This window comes from Plodia interpunctella, chromosome 17 (assembly GCF_027563975.2).
Source record: "Plodia interpunctella isolate USDA-ARS_2022_Savannah chromosome 17, ilPloInte3.2, whole genome shotgun sequence".
Classification (NCBI taxonomy): domain Eukaryota; kingdom Metazoa; phylum Arthropoda; class Insecta; order Lepidoptera; family Pyralidae; genus Plodia; species Plodia interpunctella.
In genome coordinates, this window is record NC_071310.1 from 5,810,794 (window position 1) to 5,833,872 (window position 23,079).

The 23,079-nt window shown below is 33.5% G+C and overlaps 6 protein-coding genes across 9 annotated transcripts; 2 read left to right on the forward strand and 4 right to left on the reverse strand.

Moving 5' to 3' along the window:
- Positions 1–85: 85 nt before the first annotated feature.
- On the reverse strand, positions 86–2,459 carry LOC128677351 (optic atrophy 3 protein homolog). The gene is made up of 4 exons (XM_053758113.1): positions 2,194–2,459; positions 1,942–2,110; positions 1,717–1,859; positions 86–1,538 (listed from the first exon to the last, which is right to left on the reverse strand). The coding sequence occupies exons 1-4, from the start codon at positions 2,333–2,335 to the stop codon at positions 1,201–1,203; spliced, it is 792 nt and encodes a 263-aa protein (XP_053614088.1). The 5' UTR covers positions 2,336–2,459; the 3' UTR covers positions 86–1,200.
- Positions 2,460–4,102: 1,643 nt separating this feature from the next.
- On the reverse strand, positions 4,103–7,645 carry LOC128677350 (uncharacterized protein). The gene is made up of 6 exons (XM_053758112.1): positions 7,492–7,645; positions 7,051–7,383; positions 6,252–6,404; positions 4,809–4,953; positions 4,673–4,722; positions 4,103–4,512 (listed from the first exon to the last, which is right to left on the reverse strand). The coding sequence occupies exons 2-6, from the start codon at positions 7,164–7,166 to the stop codon at positions 4,137–4,139; spliced, it is 840 nt and encodes a 279-aa protein (XP_053614087.1). The 5' UTR covers positions 7,167–7,383; positions 7,492–7,645; the 3' UTR covers positions 4,103–4,136.
- Positions 7,646–9,164: 1,519 nt separating this feature from the next.
- MED6 (Mediator complex subunit 6) lies at positions 9,165–12,666 on the forward strand. 4 transcript variants are annotated; one of them, XM_053757828.1, is made up of 6 exons: positions 9,165–9,338; positions 9,481–9,840; positions 10,127–10,301; positions 11,062–11,167; positions 11,435–11,595; positions 12,409–12,666. In XM_053757828.1, the coding sequence occupies exons 2-6, from the start codon at positions 9,641–9,643 to the stop codon at positions 12,616–12,618; spliced, it is 852 nt and encodes a 283-aa protein (XP_053613803.1). In that variant the 5' UTR covers positions 9,165–9,338; positions 9,481–9,640; the 3' UTR covers positions 12,619–12,666. The 4 variants fall into 4 exon arrangements, with proteins under 4 accessions (XP_053613803.1, XP_053613805.1, XP_053613806.1 ...); XM_053757830.1 differs by having other exon boundaries at positions 9,530–9,840; XM_053757831.1 differs by having other exon boundaries at positions 9,588–9,840.
- LOC128677166 (uncharacterized protein) lies at positions 12,663–14,119 on the reverse strand. Its single transcript, XM_053757832.1, has 3 exons — positions 13,956–14,119; positions 13,670–13,791; positions 12,663–12,843 (listed from the first exon to the last, which is right to left on the reverse strand). The coding sequence occupies exons 1-3, from the start codon at positions 14,019–14,021 to the stop codon at positions 12,669–12,671; spliced, it is 363 nt and encodes a 120-aa protein (XP_053613807.1). The 5' UTR covers positions 14,022–14,119; the 3' UTR covers positions 12,663–12,668.
- Positions 14,120–16,736: 2,617 nt separating this feature from the next.
- Positions 16,737–20,428, forward strand: Fntb (Farnesyl transferase beta subunit). The gene is made up of 4 exons (XM_053758098.1): positions 16,737–17,460; positions 17,964–18,777; positions 18,955–19,063; positions 19,659–20,428. The coding sequence occupies exons 1-4, from the start codon at positions 17,374–17,376 to the stop codon at positions 19,864–19,866; spliced, it is 1,218 nt and encodes a 405-aa protein (XP_053614073.1). The 5' UTR covers positions 16,737–17,373; the 3' UTR covers positions 19,867–20,428.
- Positions 20,419–22,524, reverse strand: Atg4b (Autophagy-related 4b). The gene has a single exon (XM_053758096.2). It carries the CDS (start codon positions 22,331–22,333, stop codon positions 20,915–20,917), a length of 1,419 nt encoding a protein of 472 aa, XP_053614071.1. The 5' UTR covers positions 22,334–22,524; the 3' UTR covers positions 20,419–20,914.
- Positions 22,525–23,079: the final 555 nt, after the last annotated feature.

Consider the following 23,079-nt stretch of genomic DNA (forward strand, 5'->3'; position numbering starts at 1 on the left):
AGCAAGGAGCAAGGGCAAAACTTGAATTATGCAATTTACTATGTAGATTGATTTTAATCTGATAGAAGCCACTGAACAAAAAAGAAACAGTAAAATAAATGTTTATTAACAAAACAATCCATATAGTATAATTTATTTACAATACAGAATATCCTAAGAATTAATTAGTTTCACCAAAACAACTATACTACACTTTAGTTGTTGATAAGATAACAAGTACTGCAGCAAAGGTGTCTACCTAACAGTTTAATACACCAATTTTTAGTTTTTAGATATTACACAATAGAGACCAGGTATAGACAAAAAGTAATCAGATCAACGCTCTAAAATAAACTATAAAGAATCATGATTACAGATTACATAAAAAATAATGATCGATGTAAACTGATTACATGAAAGATGTCATGATTATTTTTCATTAGTTAGGTACATGATTATTTTTCACTAGCAACCAAACTCTTGTTTCTTAAGAGAAAGCAAAGATTCATTACGAGACTGAGGCAAAGCTAAGCTAATAGGTTTCGATTCTCGCGACACGGCTTTGTCTCCCCCGTAAGCAACAAATTACTTCACTAACAAAACTGAATTATGTCGAAAAATAATTCAGTAATCAGACAAATAATTTGATTATTACAAATCAGCATTAGAAGTAATTATGATTCTGATATCTAATCATTAACTCTGATTACAAATGTAGTTGATTACACCCAACTTTGGCTGAGATAATGATAGCTATTGAGTATATCATTGCTCAACTTTAAAAAGACCTTTTGTATAAAATGGTAATTTACACTGGGATAATTCTGTTATATTATTCTAGTTCTCTTCTTTGAAATTCGGTGCAGGTGAGGTACTAGTACTTCAGAGTATAAAGTCTACTCAACTATGTGTATCAGCATATATGTATTGCATTGGGGATGGTCTGTGGTCTACAACAACAGTCATATTGTTTGATGCATTTCCTCATATAAATATATTAAGCATCTTCGCAAACTTATTGGTTGAAATGTGAACTTGACAAATTTTCAAAACATTATTTTAAAGAATTTATCATCACTTTAATAAGAAATTCCCAATTTAAGTTTCAGTATACAGGCAGTTACTTTATAAATAGGTTAACTACTTTTACAGCAAATGCATGTAATTGCTTATAATATGCTGATTTTCAATCCCTGATATTGGACACATGATTTATTAGAACTAAAATAAACTTCTGAAATTGTTTTCAATATCATATAACACTTCAGAAAGCACTGCTTTTTCACGTCTGTGGTGAACAGATGCTTTCTCCTCGAGGGATACATTTTGTTTGCTGTCAGTATTACTTGGAAAGATGGAACTTAATACATCCATCTGTATGTAGTTAAGAGATTGAAGAATTATTCCTTTATTAGGGTAGGGAGTGTGTGTAACCTGTCCATTGTCATAATTTTGGACAGGAGCCAGATTCATATTTTGTGGAATGGGTGTGACGGGTGGTTGTGGCGGTTGTGATGGTCCTGAACTTAGTGGTGGTAAAATAGGCTTTTTACTTCCACCTGAAACAAGTTATAGGATATTATTCTAAAGATCTTCCATATTTTTATTAAATAGTTCATGTAACAGGTAATGTAAGGAATCCAATGATACCTCACCATTATCATATAGTCACAACTCTTTTTTTGTAGAAGCTGTGTAAAATAAAAACATACAATTTGTAGACAATATTATACATACTTATAGAATGAATTGCACGTTCCATTTCTCGGAGCTGTGTTTGTTGTTGCTGCACTGTAAAGTACAAATCTGTAATTGTACTAGTGATGTGTTTCATTTCATTCTCACGTTTTTGTTCTTTAGCTGCTTCTTTATTACTTTGCCTGAAACAGTGAAAACATTAAATTAACTAGAATTTACATGCAATCTTGGGCAGTCTCACTTTCAACATCTTGGTTACATTACCTGTTATACTCAAATATCAGTAAACCTGCACCTATTACAAAGATTACAGATTCACCAAGAAGATTGGCTCCTAGTTCTATTGCCATCTCTTGACTAAGAACTGGGATGTTTACTGGCTTGCCCAAATTCAAAATCCACATTTTAGCTTTTACTTCACACCAGTTGTAAACTATAAAAAATCAAATTGTTAATGGAAAATTCACATATATCAAGTTTAATTGGTCATTTAGGGAAGACATAAGATATACTTACACTGAGCGGGAGGCATGCAAACATAAGTCCTAAAAAAAGGACTATTTTTGGCCCGTTCTTTACATATATTTGCTATAGGTTTACTTATCTGTTTAATTAGTAATACAGACAATTTTGCAATAGGGAAAGCTCCCACAACCATTGTAATAATTTAATACTTCAGTAATGACGTCAATTTTACGTATTATTTCATTTAGGATTGCGCCTCTATTATAACTAGTTATTTTACGCCATTGACAGCGCAGCCAGTGCAAATACAAATTGTCAGAATGACGTTACGTTTGACGTATATCATGCATAATGGCAATGGCATGGCACTGACTTTTGTTTTTGGCGAGTTGGCAAGCGAGCACGTTTCTTTGTCTTTGATTAAAAGATAAGGCTGATTTACACTGATCTAGTTTTAAATGAGACAGTTTTGTTTCCTCTTCAAGCCTTATATAATCAACTGTGATAATCAACCCATCTTCTTGAAGTTTCGCTTAAATAGAATGAAGAGTATGGAGATGGACACGTAGGCACCTGTATTATTTTATAGGTGGTGCTAAATGCGCTCAGTGAATTCAGCAGGAAAGTAGATAACGGATACAATACGTCTGCTAAGGAGCCTTAAAAAATACTTACCTACTCAAGTATTTTTTATTTTCTCTTATTTATTGAATCCTTACATATTTTTTAAACAAAGACCTTTGCCGCGTCTGTCCGTGATAAACTCGAAATTACTACACGGATTTTCATACAGTTTTCACCAATAGTGTGATTCCGGACTAAGGTTGAGGTTGTGGCGATATCTACTACGCCACATGCACAACGGCGCAGATGTAAAAAGCCGACCAAACGCAACGAATAACAAGCCACACAAGTGATCCAGGACACTACGGACAGATGGCACGACGGTCGACTCACTATAGACAGCTAACAAGCCTAGACCGCGCAGATAGTGCGTTTTCGATTGGAAGCATAAATACAACCTCCGACATGACACCGTCGGAGCCGTATGGTTTCCCAGGCGCAACACCTAGCCTGGCGGGAAGATCTTCCCTTTGTGGCGGTCGAGCATAATCACCTAGCTCCCGCTACAAGGTGTATAATTTATTAAGTTTTTACCCGAGTGAAGCTAGGGTCTGCTAGTTAAATTTTGTATTTTAACCCTCTTAATCACAAAAAAGGTAAAATACTGAAGTGTGTTTGGTCAAAAACAAGGTAGGTAAGTAGGTACCTATATATTTTAGATTAGACTAGCTGATGCCCGCGACTTCGTTGGCGTGGCCGAACAATTTTTTGGTAAGGAGTCAAAATCATGAAAGAAATTTAATTGTACAGACAAAGCGTAACTATACCTATACATACAGAAGGTGCCCATTAGACTGAAAAAGGACCACTATGACTCTTCTTAAGGTGCAATACATGAACAGAAAATGCTCATTAGGCAGTGACCACTTTTGTTAAGGTGTAATTATATTTCCTATAGTTTAGCTGGACTGGTGTTGTGGATCTTCAATTTTTTTACCTCAACAGAAAATGCTCATCAGACTGAACAACTTTTGTTAAGGCGTTATTTCTATATTTCCTATAGTTTACCTGTACCATCATTGTTCTCCATCAGGTGTTCCAGTTTTAATACAAATAATATTTATTATCAATTTAATACAAAATCATTTATGCCCTATATATTGCGAGTCTTAATAGCTATATAACGACAAAGTTTCATTCAAATCCGTCCAGTAGTTCCGAAAATCATTGAAATGTACAGACATAACTTTTTTCTCAAATTCTTACTCTGTTACTATGTCTCTATCGCCTATTGTTTTATTATGTAAATTTATTAAATGTGCAGATTTTTTTTTCTACTGTTTTATTAAAGTGTTGATAGATGTTTCTCGTATAGGTTAGGTATATAAAGTAGCAATAAATATGATCTAAATGTATTTTATCCCAACATTTTAATCTATTTTGTATTGCGTAATACTCATTTTACTGGGGAAATTAGTCCTAAGTATGAACATGTTGTTAACTTCTGGCGTTGAATTTAATGTTTCTAGGTAGCCAAACCAATATATAACTAAACCAGGGCCAAATCTGTTCCAATAACATGAAAGCTGCTCTTTAAGATATCCTGAATGATTTTCTTCGTCACCAAATAATGCTTTGCTCTCCACCCAGTTCACAATAAATCCATCCACAGCTATAGGTACATCCAACTTAAAATCAGGAGTTTTGTCATATCCTCTAGATCTTAGTACATTTTCATCAGAAAATGTAATGTTCATCAACCGCAACTCCCTCTCTAATCGCAACTCATATTCCAAACCAATAGATCTGTAAGAAATTTGTTACTTTCAACATAATATAAACAAACTCATTATTTACATAACTAATTATTAACATAACTTATTTATAAGAAAAATATTTTAGTTTATTCATTACTTGTAGAATTAGTAAACTTTTACGATTATATTACATATATTTTAATACTCACTGTTTAATAGTATCTGCATAAGGACCATATTGATTGTCATTCATTATTGCCTGAAAATTAGTAATTATTATCTAGAGATATCTAGTTTATTTAGTGGATTAAAAAATTCTGAATAGGATAGTATCCTGGAACTCACCAAAAAGGTTTGATAAGCTAGGTCTTTATCCTCAATTAAAGTTGTATCCTTAATACATTTCTTTGCCATAGTAGAATCAGAGCACACATTTTGCAACAGGGATCTAGCAAACAATGCAGGGCTGATACCTTGACTTTCTGATAACCTGTAAAAGGTTGGTTTATACATTTTTGAAAATATCAATATATATAAAACTCTTCAGTTACTGACTGACTGACTGACTGACAGTCAACGTACAGCCGAAACTACTGGGCGTAAGAAGCTCAAATTTGGCATGTAGGTTTCCTGGAGATTGTAGGTGAGCACTAAAAGAGAGGATTATTGGAAATTCCACCACGAAGGGGGTGAAAGGGGTGAAAAACTTTTATATGAAAGTTTTACACCATTTAAGTTAGTGAATTGAAAATTTGGATGGACAACAAATTAATGAATACGTGTTTGCGATATTTCTGAAAATTAACACTCAACCCCTTTAAAAGGGGGGTGAAAGATTAGATGGGCCTTAATACAATTTTCAAGATAAAAAGTTGAAAATTGGTAAACATACTCTTTGTAGTAAATCACACCTCACACCAACAAATAACTTGAAATGTTAGGTAAGAGGAAGAAGAGAATAAGAATGCATTATCTATATTTGGAAAGCTAGGATATCTCTAGGGGAATGATGTAGGGATGGAAATTTATATGAAACTTCATTATTTTTGAAGAGACCCATAAAATGTTTATTTTACGTTTGTGGTTAATAAAAAACCGGGACGTAACACGTAATGGAAAATGGGACTGCATGCGTTGCAGAAAGCGGGAGTGGGAGTCGTAGCGGGAAATGGGATGGAGACACGTAGTGGAAAATGGGCGAGGCAAGTAGTGGGAAACGGGGCGGGAGATATTGCGAAAAACGTGATGGCACAATATGTAGGAAACGGTACGGATAAGACACGTAGTGGGAAACAGGAAATTGAACTAAAGATAAGGGAAAAAATACGAATTTGAATTATAGAACACGCGATAAAAAAAATTACAAAGATTTTGCTATGAAATTCACGCGGGCGAAGCCGCGGGCAAAAGCAGCAATAATAAGGTCCTATTAGTACAATATTTTTGCCATTATTTTATACAAATGTTTATATTATATAGTACTAGCTGCGCCCTGGGGCTGCTCCTGTGGAAATTTCGGGATAAAAAGGAGGTACCCTATGTGTAATTCCAGGTTATATTCTACCTGTGTACCAAATTTCATAACTATAGGTCCAGTAGATTTTGCCTGAAAGAGACATCCATCATCCTCATCCTCAGACATCATCCTCATAAACTTTCACATTTATATTATTAGTAGGATAGGATTTTCACAAAAAGCTAAAAAATTACTGGCATTTTGGAACAACTACTGCTGAAAGAAGTTCATTCAAACGGTGCTGGTCCATGCTATTATGATTAATTACTTACTTTAAAATAACATTTTCTTTATTTTTATCTTTCATTAGTTCTTCATATAAATCATGATATTTGCTGGATATTACTGGAGATTTTCTGTAATTTTGTTTCATTGACCTTTGTACTAGTAATGAAATAATACTGCCTATTGTAGTTGAAGGCAACCTGTTAGATATGCAATAAAAATATTCAGCTGGTCATTAAACAAGTTTGTCGAAATGCACATAGTGGTCTCAGGGGAAATTATTTAACCTATATTTTGCTAAAAATATATTTTGTCTTCTTTGAAGGTTGCAAATATATATTATAAAGTAAAACATAATCCATATAGGATCACTTTGTTCATCTGTCAAGACTATTTACCTAGTATAAAGTTTGACACACATTTTGTAATTTCACCAGGGAATTATATCATGACTATGATACCCTACATATTATGGAATAAATCTGAAATTTATAATATGGTGGCATTTTTATTACAATTAAAAGGCTTTAGTTTATGCTTATAATTTTAAATTGAGAGTACTTGTGATACAAAATTTGGATAACTAATAAGGTTCTATCATAAATCACATGCATATTATAATATCCTTATAACATTGTTAAAAAAAATGCCTTTTTGTCTCTATATAAACACAATAAACTCAAAAACCACCACATGGATTTTTGTATGATTTTTGTCAATAGATAGTGTAACTCCAAATGAAAATTTAGGTGTATAATTTATTATGGAATTATATAAAACTGTAGCCGAGACGGGCACTAGTGTAATATCATTAAAATCTAATGAAGATATTATTTTCTAACTTACTGTTTATATTTCTTTCTTAACTCATTTTCTGATTTACGGTTATATGATGTTAAACTGTTGAAATCTTCTACTATTGCATTGTATAGTTCTATTTTCATAACTCTTGCTTCTGACATTTTCAATGTCTTCAATGATGATTGATGTTATAAAATAGGTAGGTAGGTACCTACAGAAGTAGGTAACTAGGTACTTAAATTAATTCCTTTGCAGTTGCAACTAGGATGACACCTGTGGCTGTGGTTGACATTGGGTCTGTGCATGGGTGCATTGGGTTGAGGTCAATGGTGGAGGTTGACATAGACATTGGCTGGATTATTTTCCAATTTATAAATCCTGTGGACAAAAACATATACACTATAATAAGAGATATTAATTATATATCTATCAATAGTTGATACTCAAGTCATTCAATAATGGACAGTGGCAACATCACAGATATACCTATGTAATTTATTTTAGTTTTATCTAGACTTCTAGATATTCATCAGACTTTCATTATAAATAGAAAGAAAGTGTGCAGAAGCACTCTAGAGGAGGTGACACTTCTTCGGCGCCTGTCATTCGATATAGAAACGGGCGCCATCTGTATATCATAACTTTAAAACTTTTATGCATTGCATGTATTTACCATAAAATATATTTGTTGGAATAAATAATATATTACAAATTAATGCGTAGAAAAAAATATAATAAATAGGGTCTCGTTTTTTTATTAATAAAATTTTTATTCTTTTAAACGTCTGACAAGTGGCAACATTACATGCAATTCCCCTTTTAAATCTACCGCTGGCACCGCCGTGTTTTTTGATTAATGCCCGGTTTAAATTATTCCAGTCCAGTGATCTAGCGGATTCCAGTCCAGTGCAGGACTAGATCTGTTACGTCTACATTATTCCAGTTATTTAGAAGCCGTTGAAGTGTGAACACTACAGTGACAATTATTTCAAGAAGAGATCAGTTTCGAAAATGTTTTAAACGTGCTCTATTACTCTTGCTACAAGAAGTTATTAATGAGGTTGATAAGAAACTAAAAAAAGGAATGGATTTGGGTGAAAAATTGGATCAGCGAAAGAGATCAAAAAGGAGGGTCAGTAATGCTTTTGCAACAACTGAAGGTAGAAGATCCCAATGAATATAGACTGACACTGAGAATGACAGCAGAAAACTTTGAAGAACTGTTATCATTAGTTTCTAATAATATCTAGCGTAAGAATACGTTGTTCAGAGATGCTATAACTTCTTTACCATTGTTAAATCCTTTTTCTTCGCAAAAAAAGTCCGTAAAAACAACCAACACGTGTGTACTTCATCAGCACTGGAATGGCACTGGATTAGCCGTCTACATTATTCCAGTTGCACTGGATTGATCACACTAGACTGCAAAGTAGACCGCGTATCCAGTTACTGGACTGGAATGCTACTAATGCTAATGCTACTGGATTCAGTTCATTCCAGTGCCGGTTTACATTTTTCCAGTAAGCATTCCAGTACTGGACTGGATCGCTGGACTGGAATAATGTAAACCGGGCATATTTTGTGTGCTACTGGTACCTATTTTAGATATTTTTTACTTCAAAGTTCGAGTTGAGGAATCTGTTCCTCCGTTTTTGTGTTAATTATTTAGAATTCTGGAGTGTTTGTGCGATAAAGACGTTTTTTATTGGTATTTTGCTGTGCTGTGCTTGATGTGATATTTGCCTGTCAGTTTCATATTGTTATGTGCGGGTAAGAGAATAAAATCAGTCAGTTGTGTGAATTTTCGAAATTATTTCGATTTTGCACCAACTATTCCTCATCGATGGGTGCAAAAATATTATAATGAACATAAAAATTATAAAAACAAAAAATAAATGAAATATTAATTATGTCAGTTTTTTATTTTATTATGGGGGTCACTGAAGAAGGCTGATGATGATGATAAAAACGCTAAAAGTAAGTATAGTATCATCTGTACGTATACCACAGAGTACTTTCTATTTATAATGAAAACGTATACATACACATAGATAGAATTATCTCTCTTCTCGAAAATACAGATGGCGCTAAATCACGCATCAAAACTGTCATGCTTAAATATCTCGCAAGATCTCTCTCTTTCCCCCTTATATTAATTTACTCTTTGGGAGAGCATCAAGGCAACACTGACTAATATTGTCATTGAATGACAATTTGTCGATTTTACCGTGATTTTCAGATTTTACATGGATCTTACCCATGGATGGAATTAATATCTACTCCATAACTCCATAATTTTACTATTGGTTTTTACCCATGAAATTAATTAGTAGGTAGGTACTCCGTACAACAGTAGTTAGAAGAAAGTCTTCTTTTCTTTACCTACTCATTCCATGATTTTACCTACACCTATTCTTTGTTGTCAAAATTAATTGTTACTTATTATGCAGTAGTTGATAACTGATTTGTCCACAGAATTTATTGTGAAAACACCATAGGTACCTATGCCAATTTTTATTTATAGGCATATTATTGAAAAATAAAACTATAATTTATAAAACTAAGTAGGTATCACTAAATAGTTTTCAAGTGGCTAGTTGAAGTTCATCATACAAAATCAATTGGAAGTAGCAAAATGATGCAAGGCAGGATAGGGAATATGCCGCTTGCTAACGAAAATCCACTTGGTCTGTCATGGCACGACTCTGCTTGGATACCCCTTCTAAGCCCTTCAAATATAATGGATTATTTTTCCGAACGGTCAAATCCGTTTTTTGATCGTACTTGTAACAATGAAGTGGTCAAGATGCAGCGTCTTAGTATGGATCAACTGCAGTAAGTTCCATTGCATGCATAAGTGCATTTTTTTTATTTTACAATCTAATACTATTGTGCATAGTTAAACCTAATAAAACTTTTATCTTTTAGAAAGTTTTGTGACAATAGTCATTTAGTATGTGTGCTCTTAATTTAGTTTTATAAATGATATTTCATTTTGAATTCTTTAAGCTCAGATTTCATCCACAAATAAAAAATATGCTTATTTTTAATGTTGTTGTATGAACCAATGTAGCACACCATTCACCTAAAAAGTAAAAAAAAAAAATTTTTTTTATTACAGGAATATGACAGGACTAGAGTATATTCTGTTGCATGTGCAAGATCCAATACTGTATGTGATTCGCAAACAACACAGACATAGTCCTAATCAGGCTACTCCTCTAGCAGACTATTATATCATTGCTGGTATTGTGTACCAGGCACCGGACTTGGCTAGCGTTTTAAATTCTAGATTGGTAAGAATTTAACAGTAATTTACAATAACTTTTTAATTTATCCTTACTAATTTAATTAAAAATAGAATTATAAATTTATTCGGAAAGTAAGTTTGTTACCTCTTCACACTCTTATCTACTCAACCAATCTTCTTAAAATTTTGCATACATGCAGTTTGAATTTTGGAAAAAGACTTACGGTACCTTTCATCCCGGAAAATTAATGCAGATGAGTTTATTATACATACAACTACCATTACAAGTTTACACCTAATGCAACAGTGCAGATTATATCTCCTAAAACTATTTATCTCGGTCGACGACCTCGGTGGCGCAGTGGTAAAGTTCTTGCCACTGAACCGAGAGGTCCCGGGTTCGATCCCCGGTCGGGTCATGATGGAAAATGATCTTTTTCTGATTGGCCCGAGTCTTGGATGTTTATCTATATATGTATATGTTATAAAAATATAGTATCGTTGAGTTAGTATCCCATAACACAAGTCTCGAACTTACTTTGGGGCTAGCTCAATCTGTGTGATTTGTCCTAATATATTTATTTATTTATCTATGACGGTGACCTTGGTGAACTTGCCAGTGCAGACCAATTGCATAATGTATTTATTGTATGGAATAACATTATAAATGCGAAAGTTTGTGAGAATGGAGCCGTGTATATGTATGTTTAGCTGTTTCAGCTAGCATGCAAATAAGAAATAAATGTGCCCTAGTACACATTGCCTGGACCATCTTTTAACTTATGAACGTATAAATACATTTTCAGTTATCTGCAGTGCATCACTTACAGTGCTCCTTTGAAGAAACAATGTCATATTCTAAATACCATCCTAGTAAAGGCTATTGGTGGGATTTTAAACCAACTAAACCAGGTAAGTTCATTCTACCAAGTTTTTCCAAATATTTTTTATTTTTGAGCAGATTTTTATGCTGTTTTCACCAATAAACAAGTAGAAATAAAAAGCATCTCCTCCAATGAGTTTACATCAGAAAAAACAGTCTTTGGAAGAAAAGTCCTCTTTTCCTTTCATCAAAGATATTTTAATAATTCTTTCACAGATATTTTGTGCATTCTTTATTCTTTTGAAATAAATTAGAACCTAACAATTTTTCTAAATGTATGCCAATTGTTATACCAGGTTTAGGCCCATATAATGCAAGTCAATCTGCCCCCAAAGAAGTGTCCACAACTTCCAAGGAAGAGCCATCCACTTTGTTCCAGCGTCAGAGAGTGGATATGTTGTTGGCTGAGTTAGTACGACAGTTTCCATTACCACTGGCACCAAGCTCCACTAATCAAGTAAATTTCATTACTTGTTTCTATCATGTACTGTTTATATTCAAGAGAAAATAAAATATATATCTTTCCTTACATAGTAAAAACAATGTCCTCTGCTGTGTCTGAGCGGTTTTCACCAATAGAGTGTGATTCCTAAGGAAGGTTTAGGTATATAATTTATTGGTTTTGCCGGAGCAAAGCCAGGTACGGGCCACTAGTATATGTGTAAATAATTTGAAGAACACCAATATATGTAACTTTGTTACTTGTGTAATTCTAATCACTTTTGTTTAATCTCCATTAGTGTCATTTATTAATTAAAAATACTTAATGACACAATCTAGAAAATAAATACCTATAACAAAATTAATCATAAATATCACCCCGAATTGTACTGATTACTCAACCCTTTACTGAGATTGATACTAGCTTCGTGGGTGGTTTGGTAAAATTCCCTATTACCCCTCCACCTCCCACTGGTGAGTGAAGTTCAGAGGTTGGAGTGGTTGGGATGGGTACATCAATATTATAAAGAGAAAATATTAATATATATTTTTGTTTGTGATGCATAAACTCAAAAACTTTGGCACATAGATAGACAAAACCTTCTGGTGAAACATAGGCTACTTTTTATTATAGTTTCACCCAACTGGGCCTGGTGTGTGTTATATATTGTAGCAGTAGTTTAGTTGGTAGACAGGGTGTCAACAATTTTGATTTAGAGTTGTTTAAGTATTGTATGGTACATCTAACCCATACATTATACATATAATACTTAGCAGTAATCTAGCTAAACCACTGACTGATCTAAGTCTTGTAAAATCTTAATTTCAGACCAATGGTGTAACTGTCAAGACTGAAAATATGAATGAGAAAGAAAAGGCAGCAGATGGAGCAAGTGTACCTGTAACTATAAAGCAGGAGCCAATTGACCCTAGCAACTCTGACATGACAAATGGCAATATTCCAGGTCATGTAGAAATTAAAACTGAAATCAAGCAAGAAAATATGAAACCACCACCAGAGAAAAAACCAAGAATATAAATTTCCATAATTTTATCATAATTTAAAATAAAACCACATCAAAGTACATATTACGTTTTTAATATTTTATTTATGTTTTTTTCCATTTCATCATTCTTCTCTTTCTGCAAGTTATATAAATTACCAACATTTTGTTGTATAATGGAACCATCAATGCAAATGTGGCAATTTATTTGCCTTTGATCACCTAGGTGTATGTTATCAGTATTATGCTCATTCCGGACACTAAAATCAAAGGCATTTATAGTATTAGTAAGTAGTATTATGTCAAGCCTATCTTGTTTAGAAACAAGATTGTCTTATAGATGGGCGTCATAGCCATGAGGAGGAATGGGTGGGTCATAACCTTTATATTCCCACTTGGATGTGAATAGAGGTGTCTGTCAGGATGAATGGTACTAAGTATATATTAAATTGTTTAATTATTGTTTTTATTTCAAATCATCCCTAGCCGAAACAAAAAATACTTATCTGTTCCTTTTATTTTGTCAGGAACTGGGGGCACAATCTTGGTTTCACTTATACATCATTTGGAAGCAAATGGGCAATGGGCCTATTAAGATTTTACTAATTCCACATAGCAAAGACATTATGGCTGGTGACTGGCCATTCAGATGTCGAATGAACAGTCACCCAAAATTATTTTGTATCTTGTGTTTTACAATGGAAGCAATTCTTTCTTAATTGGAAGCAAAGAGAAGCAATATGGAAGCAATGTTTAAAAATATGTTCAACATTATATATGCTTAGTGACTGTTCATTCTGATGGACACTGATGTAGACCTATGATGATACAGCTAAACTATAGGAAACATAGAAATACTGCTTGTAATAAAAGTTGTTTCAAGTCTCTAAGATCTGGAACACCTGAAGAAGGGTCATAATAGTTCAGCTAAACTATAGAAAATATACTTTTTCAAACTGATAAGCATCTTCTGTATATAGGTATCATTACATTCGTCTGTACAATTCAATTTCTCTAATAATTTTGACTCCTTACCAAAATTGTTCAGCCACGCGAACGAAGTCGGAGGCTAGTTAGATAATTTACCTTGACATGGCTCTGAGAAATCCCAATTTTATTCCAATATTTAAACCTTGAGCATAACCAGAGTCGAAACTAGGTTGGAATGAAGCCTTTTGTCCATCAGAGCTACCATCCATATAACCAATCTGAAAACAACAAAAGAACTTCTTGTCTGGGTTAACCCACAAGCCTGACATGTAGGAAATGTAGAGTTAACCCTTCCGCTAGGTTGTTAAAAGCACTGATTTAGGGTTAGCTTTAGGATAACCATCTGATTATGGTCTCTCATAAGAACTGAAAAAAGACTTACTTTGTTTATGGAATCTACATTTCGATTCCATGTTCTAAATGTTATATCAGTGCTTTCGTCTTGCATTTCTGTTTAAACATGAATAAAAAAATATATGAGGAATGAAAACGAAAACAATGATCAAAGAAAATAGAATGAAAATGACAACAGACAGATGACATGACAGCTGCCTGATACCAGAGTTAAACCAGAGGACTATGACACAGTGGCAGTGGCAGGCATGGATTTATTAAGTACTTCGTACTTACGCTTTATCTATTCGACCAATCTTCTTGAAATTTTGCATACATGTAGTTCGAAGTATGGAGAAGGACATAGGATACTTTTCATCCCGAAAAAATAATACTAATTCCAAGGTGGCAGCATATGTTAGCGGTTTGCACAATTTGACTTTATTGACCATTCAAAGATGGCGGCTTAACATTAGCCACGGTAACATACGGCGGCTTAACATAACACGGTATATAATATAAGTATATATATATATATATATATATATACATATACATATTAATATATATATATATATATATATATATATATATATATATATATATATATATATATATATATATATATATATACATATACATATTACATATGTTATGAGGATACTGCACCATGCTTGGGCCAAATATTATTGTCATCCACATAATCGTCAGACTTGTAATATGCCTTTTTACAAAGTACTTCTTTTATATAATTTCAAAATTTTTTGTCCGGCAAATCAATACAGTTCCCAACAAAAGACGTTCTAACTTTGGCCAACCGATGCCCGGGGACAGACAATTTATCTTTATTACGTAAGGCTCTATCAGTGTAATCACCAACTTTTTTAAATAAGTTTAAATTTTTCCGGACATGCATAATGTTGTCAAATATGTATTGAGAGGGTAAAGTTAAAATATTAATATCTTTAATAATTAATATCATAATCTTTCGTTTTCCAAATCCAAAAGCACAGTAGTTGTATTTACTCGTAAAAGAAAAATTCCATTGATAAATGTTTCAGTTGATAATGAAATGATTCCGGTGTCTGATAAAGCTAAATTTCTTGGACGCTTATTTGACACTGCTATGAACGGTAGGGCTCATATTAACAATGTGATCACAAAATGTGAAAAGAATATAAATATAATTAGAGCTGTTAGTGGAGTTTGGTGGGGATCACATCCTAGTATACTTAAATTTATGTATAATGCTTTAATAAAAAGCCTATTAGATTTTGGCTCTATAACATTTTGTCTTGAAAATAAAACTGCAGTTCATAAATTAGATTTATTACAATTTAAATGTCTTAGGATAATAACTGGTGCAATGAAGAGTACACCAACAAATGCACTACAAGTCGAATGTTCCGAGCCTCCCTTGGCGTTACGTAGACAATATGTTTCCGATAGGTTTATTTTTAAAAATCAACAATATACCAATCATCCGTTAAATTCAAAATTACGTACTCTCAGTGACACCATTAATGATCGGAATGTATTTTGGCGTAAAAAGAGCATACCACATTTGATATCTAGCTACAGGAGATTTGAAGGCCTTCAGTGCTCAACTCACAAATACTATTGTCATCCTGTGTTTTCATACGATTACGATACTTTAATTTTTGAGCCAAAAGTAAATTTGTCCCTAGCATTGTTAAAGGAACAAGATTAGCAAACTCTAAATTTATCTCGTATCTTAATGGTTTGGATTCTAAACCTGAAGTATTCTATACAGATGCTTCTAAATGCCCTAGTAATAATAGTGTAGGAGCTGCCTTTTTAAGACATTCATCAAGCTATTTACAACTTTTTAAATATCCAAATTTATTCTCTAACTTTATAGGAGAAGGCATGGCTATTCTTGAGTGTATTAGATATATAATTAAAAACTCTTATGTTTGTTCAGACTCGCTTAGTTTTCTTCAATCAATTTTATCAAATCCCTTCAAAAAACAATCTTCTTGTCCTCTAGCCCTTGAGGTCAAATGCCATTTAAAACATTGTCATAATTTAAATTTACATGTCACTCTAGCTTGGATACCTGGTTATTCGGGTATCCAAGGTAATGAATTAGTCGATGGCTTGGCAACCTTAGCAGCATCACAGGGAAATGCTGAAAATTACTTTGTCTACTGTCAAGACCTCCTGGTAGTTCCACGAGAGTATCTTTTGAAAGAATGGAACTCTACATGGGAGAGGTCTAGTCAATCAAAGGGAGGACATTATCGACGCCTTAATGCAGAACTTTGTCTAAAACCTTGGTTTTCAAAACTGATTTTTGATAGAAGAGTTACTTCTACCATATGTAGACTTAGATTTGGTCATTGTTGTATTGCTACTCGTTTACAAATAATCGGTGTTCTTAGTGAAGATATTTGTGACTGCGCTTTAGTTGAAGAAGGTGATATTGATCATCTTCTGTTCAGATGTTCAAAATATGACTCAAAGCCTCTTTACCAGTTCCTTATAGAACTCCGTGCTCCTCTTCCTTGTGATTCCTTTACTATCCTTTCCTTTACAGATTTTAAATATATTAAAGCTCTTGCTTCTTTCCTTTCTTACCATAATATTTATGTTTAAAACTATTTATTTACCCTTACATTGCATATGATAATATATGTATTTATTGCCCTCATTCTTCAACACCGCCTAAGTCCTATCCTATCGTCCAATAACAATGTAACTCGACACTGGCATAAATAAGCTCTATTGAAGAAGTTTGATTACCACAAAGAAGAAAAGAAAAAAAATATATCTAGGTACCGCTAAGTTTTTTTCCGTTCCGGAAAGGACAAAAATCTCAGCACTAGCACTAACCTCATTTAAGTAGTACTAGGTATTGAATTACTTCTTCAGAGTTAATACATAGGTATTTTGTTTCTTTTTGTCAATGGCAAATGTTATAAAGTGCGATAGTGACAAAACATATTTTCCTTATGAAAATAAATATCAAATTGCTATAACTTAACTTTTTTATTCAGTTTATTCTTATATTCAAAAAGTAAATTAGTCAAAAAAATCACCACAAACGTATGTAACGTTTACAAATTAATTTTATTGAATGTCTGTGTGTTTTATTGTTACCTACTAAGGTACCTACATATCGATCGTTTAAACTACATACCTACATACCAAAAGTAGGTGTGAAATGTTTACATTAAATTTATTCGTCATAAGGCAAACGATTTTGATGTTCAGATTTAAACTGTATCTATCTACTGTATAAATTCACGAATTTGATATTACGATTGAATAGCCTTTTGGAATCGGAATATATTTAGAACTTTGCAATGCTCGTTTTGTTTGTTGGTTCACATTTGTGTGGTATCTAGTGATAGATAATGCAACTTCATCTGCCTGCCAATTCCCACCCAACATAAAGGTTACATGTATTTTTAAAATAAGACCGGGATCCAGGTTCAAACAAAATGGAAAATCAATTGCGATGTTACAGTGATATAGTTGCAGAAGTTTATAATGCTGAAAAGATTATTACTGATACATCATCAGATCAGGTTAGTTCCGTGTTTTTTATTATCATCTGTATAGAATTATTATGTTACACCACTTGGCTCAGCATTGCATTGAAAACATTATGTACCTACTTATAAACGTTATAAAAGAGTTAGGTACTTATACAAATCTCAATATATTTCCTGTCCAACAGTGAAAACTGTTACGAAGTTTAGTAGATTAACTCTTAACATATTGTACAGAAAGAATTTCCTTACAGGATTTTATTTAATCACTTCCATATTATGTGTGATGCCAAATTTTGTGACATCTAGTTGTAATATCAAGGTTGATAATTATGTGTGCCAATGGTCTTACAACCTGGAATGCCGATGACTGTGCTAAGTGGAAATGAATTAGCAAGAAAACGGACCCTGAGCTCTGACGCTCAATAGCTAAAAACATCCAGGAATGTGCTCAGAAGAGAGAGAGAGAAACTAAATGCATTCTCACAGTAATAGTAGTATTGTAGTTATTTGTAAATATAAATTTTGCTTAATTTCAGGTTGATGTTGAAAGTGTGGTGCTTAATTTATATCGCCAGTTTGAAAAGAATGCTGCTATTGATCCTGATTTGCCAAAACTAAATAGAAATGTTCATAGTAAAATATTAAAGAGTTGGTTGAACGGATTACCAAAAAGTTATGAGTGTTTGGATGCCAGCAGAACATGGATTGTTTACTGGATTCTACATTCTTTATGGCTTTTAAATGATATGCCTGCTGAAGATATACTTTCAAATGTGGTACAGTTTTTGTCCCACTGTCAGCATGAAGAGGGTGGATATGGTGGAGGACCAGGGCAGTTCCCACATTTAGGAACTACATATGCAGCAGTGAATGCCCTCAGTATTGTTGGCACGGTGGAGGCTTACGAATCTATTGATAGAAGTTCTCTACAAAAGTTCTTGTGGTCATTGAGAAGTGTTGATGGAGCATTTGCTTTACATAGGGGTGGAGAACAGGATATAAGAGGAGTATACTGTGCACTTAGTGTTGCCAAAATAACTAATACTTACACAGATGTATTGTTTGACAAAACACCTGAATGGCTTGTTGGTTGCCAGTCATATGAAGGAGGCTTTGCTGGATGTCCTGGAATGGAAGCTCACGGAGGATATGCATTCTGTGGCATTGCTTCACTGGCACTACTAAATAAATCTCATCTGTGTGATATGGATGCACTTTTAAGATGGTGTGTTAATCGTCAAATGCGTATGGAGGGTGGTTTTCAGGGAAGAACAAATAAACTTGTAGATGGTTGTTATTCATTTTGGCAAGGTGCAGCTTTTCCTATTATAAGTGCTATATTATCACAAGGCAAGTGTCATAATAAAATTATTATCACTTATCTAGATTCCCTAACCAAAAGGCCCAATGAAGACTTTGATTTCTTCTTTTTCTAATATAATAGGGCCAGAATTTGGTATAACTTCACTTTTAAAGGCATTATGGATGTACTATTAATAATAATAAGGAAATATTTTTTAATTACAGATAACAAAGAATTAATAGAAACGGTTTTCTTCAATCAAAGTGCTTTACAAGAATATTTATTAGTTTGTTGCCAAGCTAGAGATGGAGGACTTATTGACAAACCTGGAAAGTGAGTTTTAATTTTATATTATTATGATTTTAATCTGCTACTGCTGTTTAGTGTCTTCTTAGCGCTTTTATAGTTCTATTTTGTGCTTTTGCATTGGTGCCATTTGTCACCCTAGCTTTCTTCCAGCATTGCACATTTTTCATATCAGGATTTTGTTCTCTTTTTGTCCATGGTACGATTCTGGGTTATGATATTGAATCAATTGGTTAGATTGTTAAAATAGGTAATCTGAAACCAGTATCTTTGTAATTTTTTCATCTGGGTCAATCAATTGGTCAATAGGTATAGACACCTATTGACCAAAAGCTCCAGACTGGTTTAATTATTTGGAGGACATGAGGCACAATAAGTTTGAAATATGTTGAGTCTAGCAAATTGTTTATAAAAAAAAACTATCCTGGGTGAATTTCACAACTGCTTGAATGTGGCGTGTAGCTTTCATTAGTGTCGCATATTTTAATTGAATAAAGAATTTTTTTTATATTAAACATAAAATTAACATTGTACCAGTACTTTACTTATTTATAAAATAGGATAATTAAATTGATTACTGTGTATGGTACAATTTAATAAACACTAATGATTTTTGTTGCAGGCATTGTGATATATACCATACATGTTATGGATTAAGTGGAATATCAGTGGCACAACATGGCACAGGTGCTGGAGACCCCCATATTGTTGGTTCACCGCGCAATGAGCTCAATAGAGTTCATCCCTTGCATAATGTTGCACCACATTTTGTGTATAATGCTGTACATTACTTTATTAGACATCCACCTCCAGTCAAAGATAAAAACTAGCTGAATTGATCAACATTAATATACCTAGTTATTTTTTTATCATCTTTAAAAGTACCTTCTTATGAAGTACCTTATTTAATGTTTTTGAACTCTGAAGTTGACAAAGCTTGCTGAAACTTATTTACAAATGAGTGACTGAGCTTTGCTAGTTATCTAGAAGTGAAGAGGCAAACATATTTGTTTATCATTAATTATATACACCATGTTGTAAATCTACTACTACCAATAAATTTATACAATCAGAATGTCAACTCAGTCAATGTCAAAGCAGTCCTTGGCTGGTTGCTTCCTTCGCCTCTAAGTGTTGTACACTTAGAGGATATTACTAACAATATTATGCAAATGTTTAGATAACACAGTAGTGGGTGGTGATGAAATTGGAAGTACAGTCAAGAAGTACTTACTAGGGTGCATGGTGAATAATTGTTTGGGATTCTCAATAGGTAGTAACAACTCAATAGGTAGGTTAGATTTGTGCACTGATCAGTGAGAAAAAATATTTTTGAGTGACTACAATGGGGCTCAACTTTGTCAAAAACCAATAAAATTATGTTTTCATACAGAGAATGCTTTTATTCTTTTTAATAATAGTGTTACAATACTTTTACTTTTCATATTCTGAAGGCCCAAAATTAAGTACAATATGTCCATTACATGTATCCATAGAAATTGCATTTACCCTGCAGTTAGTTCTATATTAAACAGAGATCATTGAGCTTTAAACAAAGCCTATTTCATATTTCTCAATAGCCTTATTTGGATTTTTACATTCTTTTCCAAAACATTTGGAATAAAAGATATTACATACATTTACATATGAAAATGTTATTTCTAATTATATTTATATCAAAATTAAGCATGAATATTTTTTATTTTACACTAGTAAGTAAATACAATAATTGGTTTGTCATATGAGACTATGATAAGACTGATGTAAAAAGATAGGCAATAGCCTGAAGGGGTTTGATTTACACATTTTCACTAAAGATCAGAGAAAACAATTTGATAAATAATAATAACACTCATAAAGTAGATAACAGCCATAATTTTAAATTAGCACAAATTCCTCTGACTCCATGTCAGTATCACAATCTTGTGTGTTAGGAGTCACCCAGTTTTGCTCAGTTTCGTAAATAGAATACCTAATGTTTGGAGGATCTATAACACTGCTACTAGAACCATTATTAAGAGTGAAAATAGGATACTCAAAGTTTGCAGATACACCTTGTGGGACTAGGAATGACATTATTATATTCACATAAGTTTCAAAGTCATTCTGTGTAGCTAGATAGAAACCAATGCAACATGAAGGGTCCACTTTATTCAGTGGCATTTTACGTGGAGAACGGCAGTGAAAAGATTGTAATGAAAAATTGGGTTGCCAAACATCTACCATTTCTTGGCAATAATGTGGATCCAAGTGAATTAATCTATCATCTTGATAACCAACAAAATATAATGAATGTTTGGGCCTGCCACCGATGATCCCAATACAGAAATCTAGAGTCAATAAAGAAGTGAGGCAAGGTCCATAAATAGGGTTAAACTTATCAGAGCCTAATTTAACAGGTACTAATAGTATCAATGATTTCCAAGCTCCATTTGGCATCCCACAAAGAGAATATATGTCTTGGATGTAAACAGTAGAATCTTGAGCAACATAAACCTCTAAATTATCAAATTCATAATTTTCAGTGGATGCAGCTGACATAACAGCTTTTAGACAATGAGCTACTGAAGCCGGTCCATACCAATCACCAGGTTTCTTGCCAAGTGTTTCTCCCAAACTGACCATCTGATGAATAGACAAGGGGCTATTTACAGATGATTTATCACCAAACCATTTAATAATCATACGATGTAGACAATCTTCTTGAAATTCTCTTGCATTTTGTATTGATTTATCTGGAGCCCATCTCCATGAACGACCAAGAAAGTGACAAACTAATGCTTGTGCTAGTAACATCTGTCCACTGCGGAGCATGCACCCCCAACCACAGTCTGTTGTAAATGTTGAGCCTGACATTGTTGGAAATTCTCTGCGATATGTCATCCATATTCTACTGATAAAATCGGATTTAAACCCTTCTATACCTTCTCCATATATTTGCTCCATAGGTTGAAGAGCTGTAGCCTCTGTGCCTATTTCAGTAGAAGATTCCAAAGAACCAGTGGGACTTAATTTTCGGTGGTAACAGCGTCCTAGAAGCCATACAGGGGATTCTTTAGAAAAGCTTGTCTTCATTTTGACAGTCCAACCAAATTTTACATTGTTCCACATCGACAAGAGCCTAGATTCGACCTTCCCTTTGAGATCAAGCAAATCTTCGGTATTATCGCGGCCACTTTCTCTAGAGCCTGTAGCTTTATTTCTATCAACTTTCATGGAGGAAGGGTTTTGTTTCGTATCATTGTTATGACTCGTCAATGCCGATGTGAGTGCGACAAAGCTATTCGGTCCGTCCATTGTAAATTATAACATAAACACTGTATTCTCTACATTTGTAATCTACTTATATTTCAAGCTAAACATGTGAAATAGTTTCAAAACAAGGAAATCATTTTATAAATATTTATTCGCTAAACGTAAAATCCTTAAACGATTACTAAATTACTATGGAAAACATCGTCGTGAATCAAAGAAATGAAATATTTGACATTGACATTTTTTTCTTTGACGTTGACAACAATAACCTTGCTAGCTGGATGGAAGCATAGATTTAGAAGAAGCCCTTTTAAATCTTTGCTTCCATGCGCGCGCGCGCCCCTATGGAAAGCATACAAGAGGCGCTACTGCTACTACTAATAGATCTCTGATTGAATGTTATTACACAGCGTGGCACAAGTGCCAGCACATTTTACGAGAACCCATAAAATTAGTACGTACGTTGTACGAAGTACTTACTAAATCCATGCGAGAAGAGAACCATCATGCGGATGTCGGAATAGGGAGCGCATTTATCCCGCTAGATACAACACATTATATTTTCAGGATAATCCACTAAATCCTTCCTTTTTCCTTTAAACTCGCACCTTGAGTAGAAGGTATTTTTGGTTGTAAATCTGCAACAATATTGAAAATTGAAATTTTTGCCTTTATTGGCAATGTTTGTGTACCTTAGTTGTATAAGTAGCGCCACCTGAGCAGAGCTTTGCGTAATATGCCCTATTGGAGTTGTCAAAATGTGCCACCAAAGGTCGACATCCGAATCT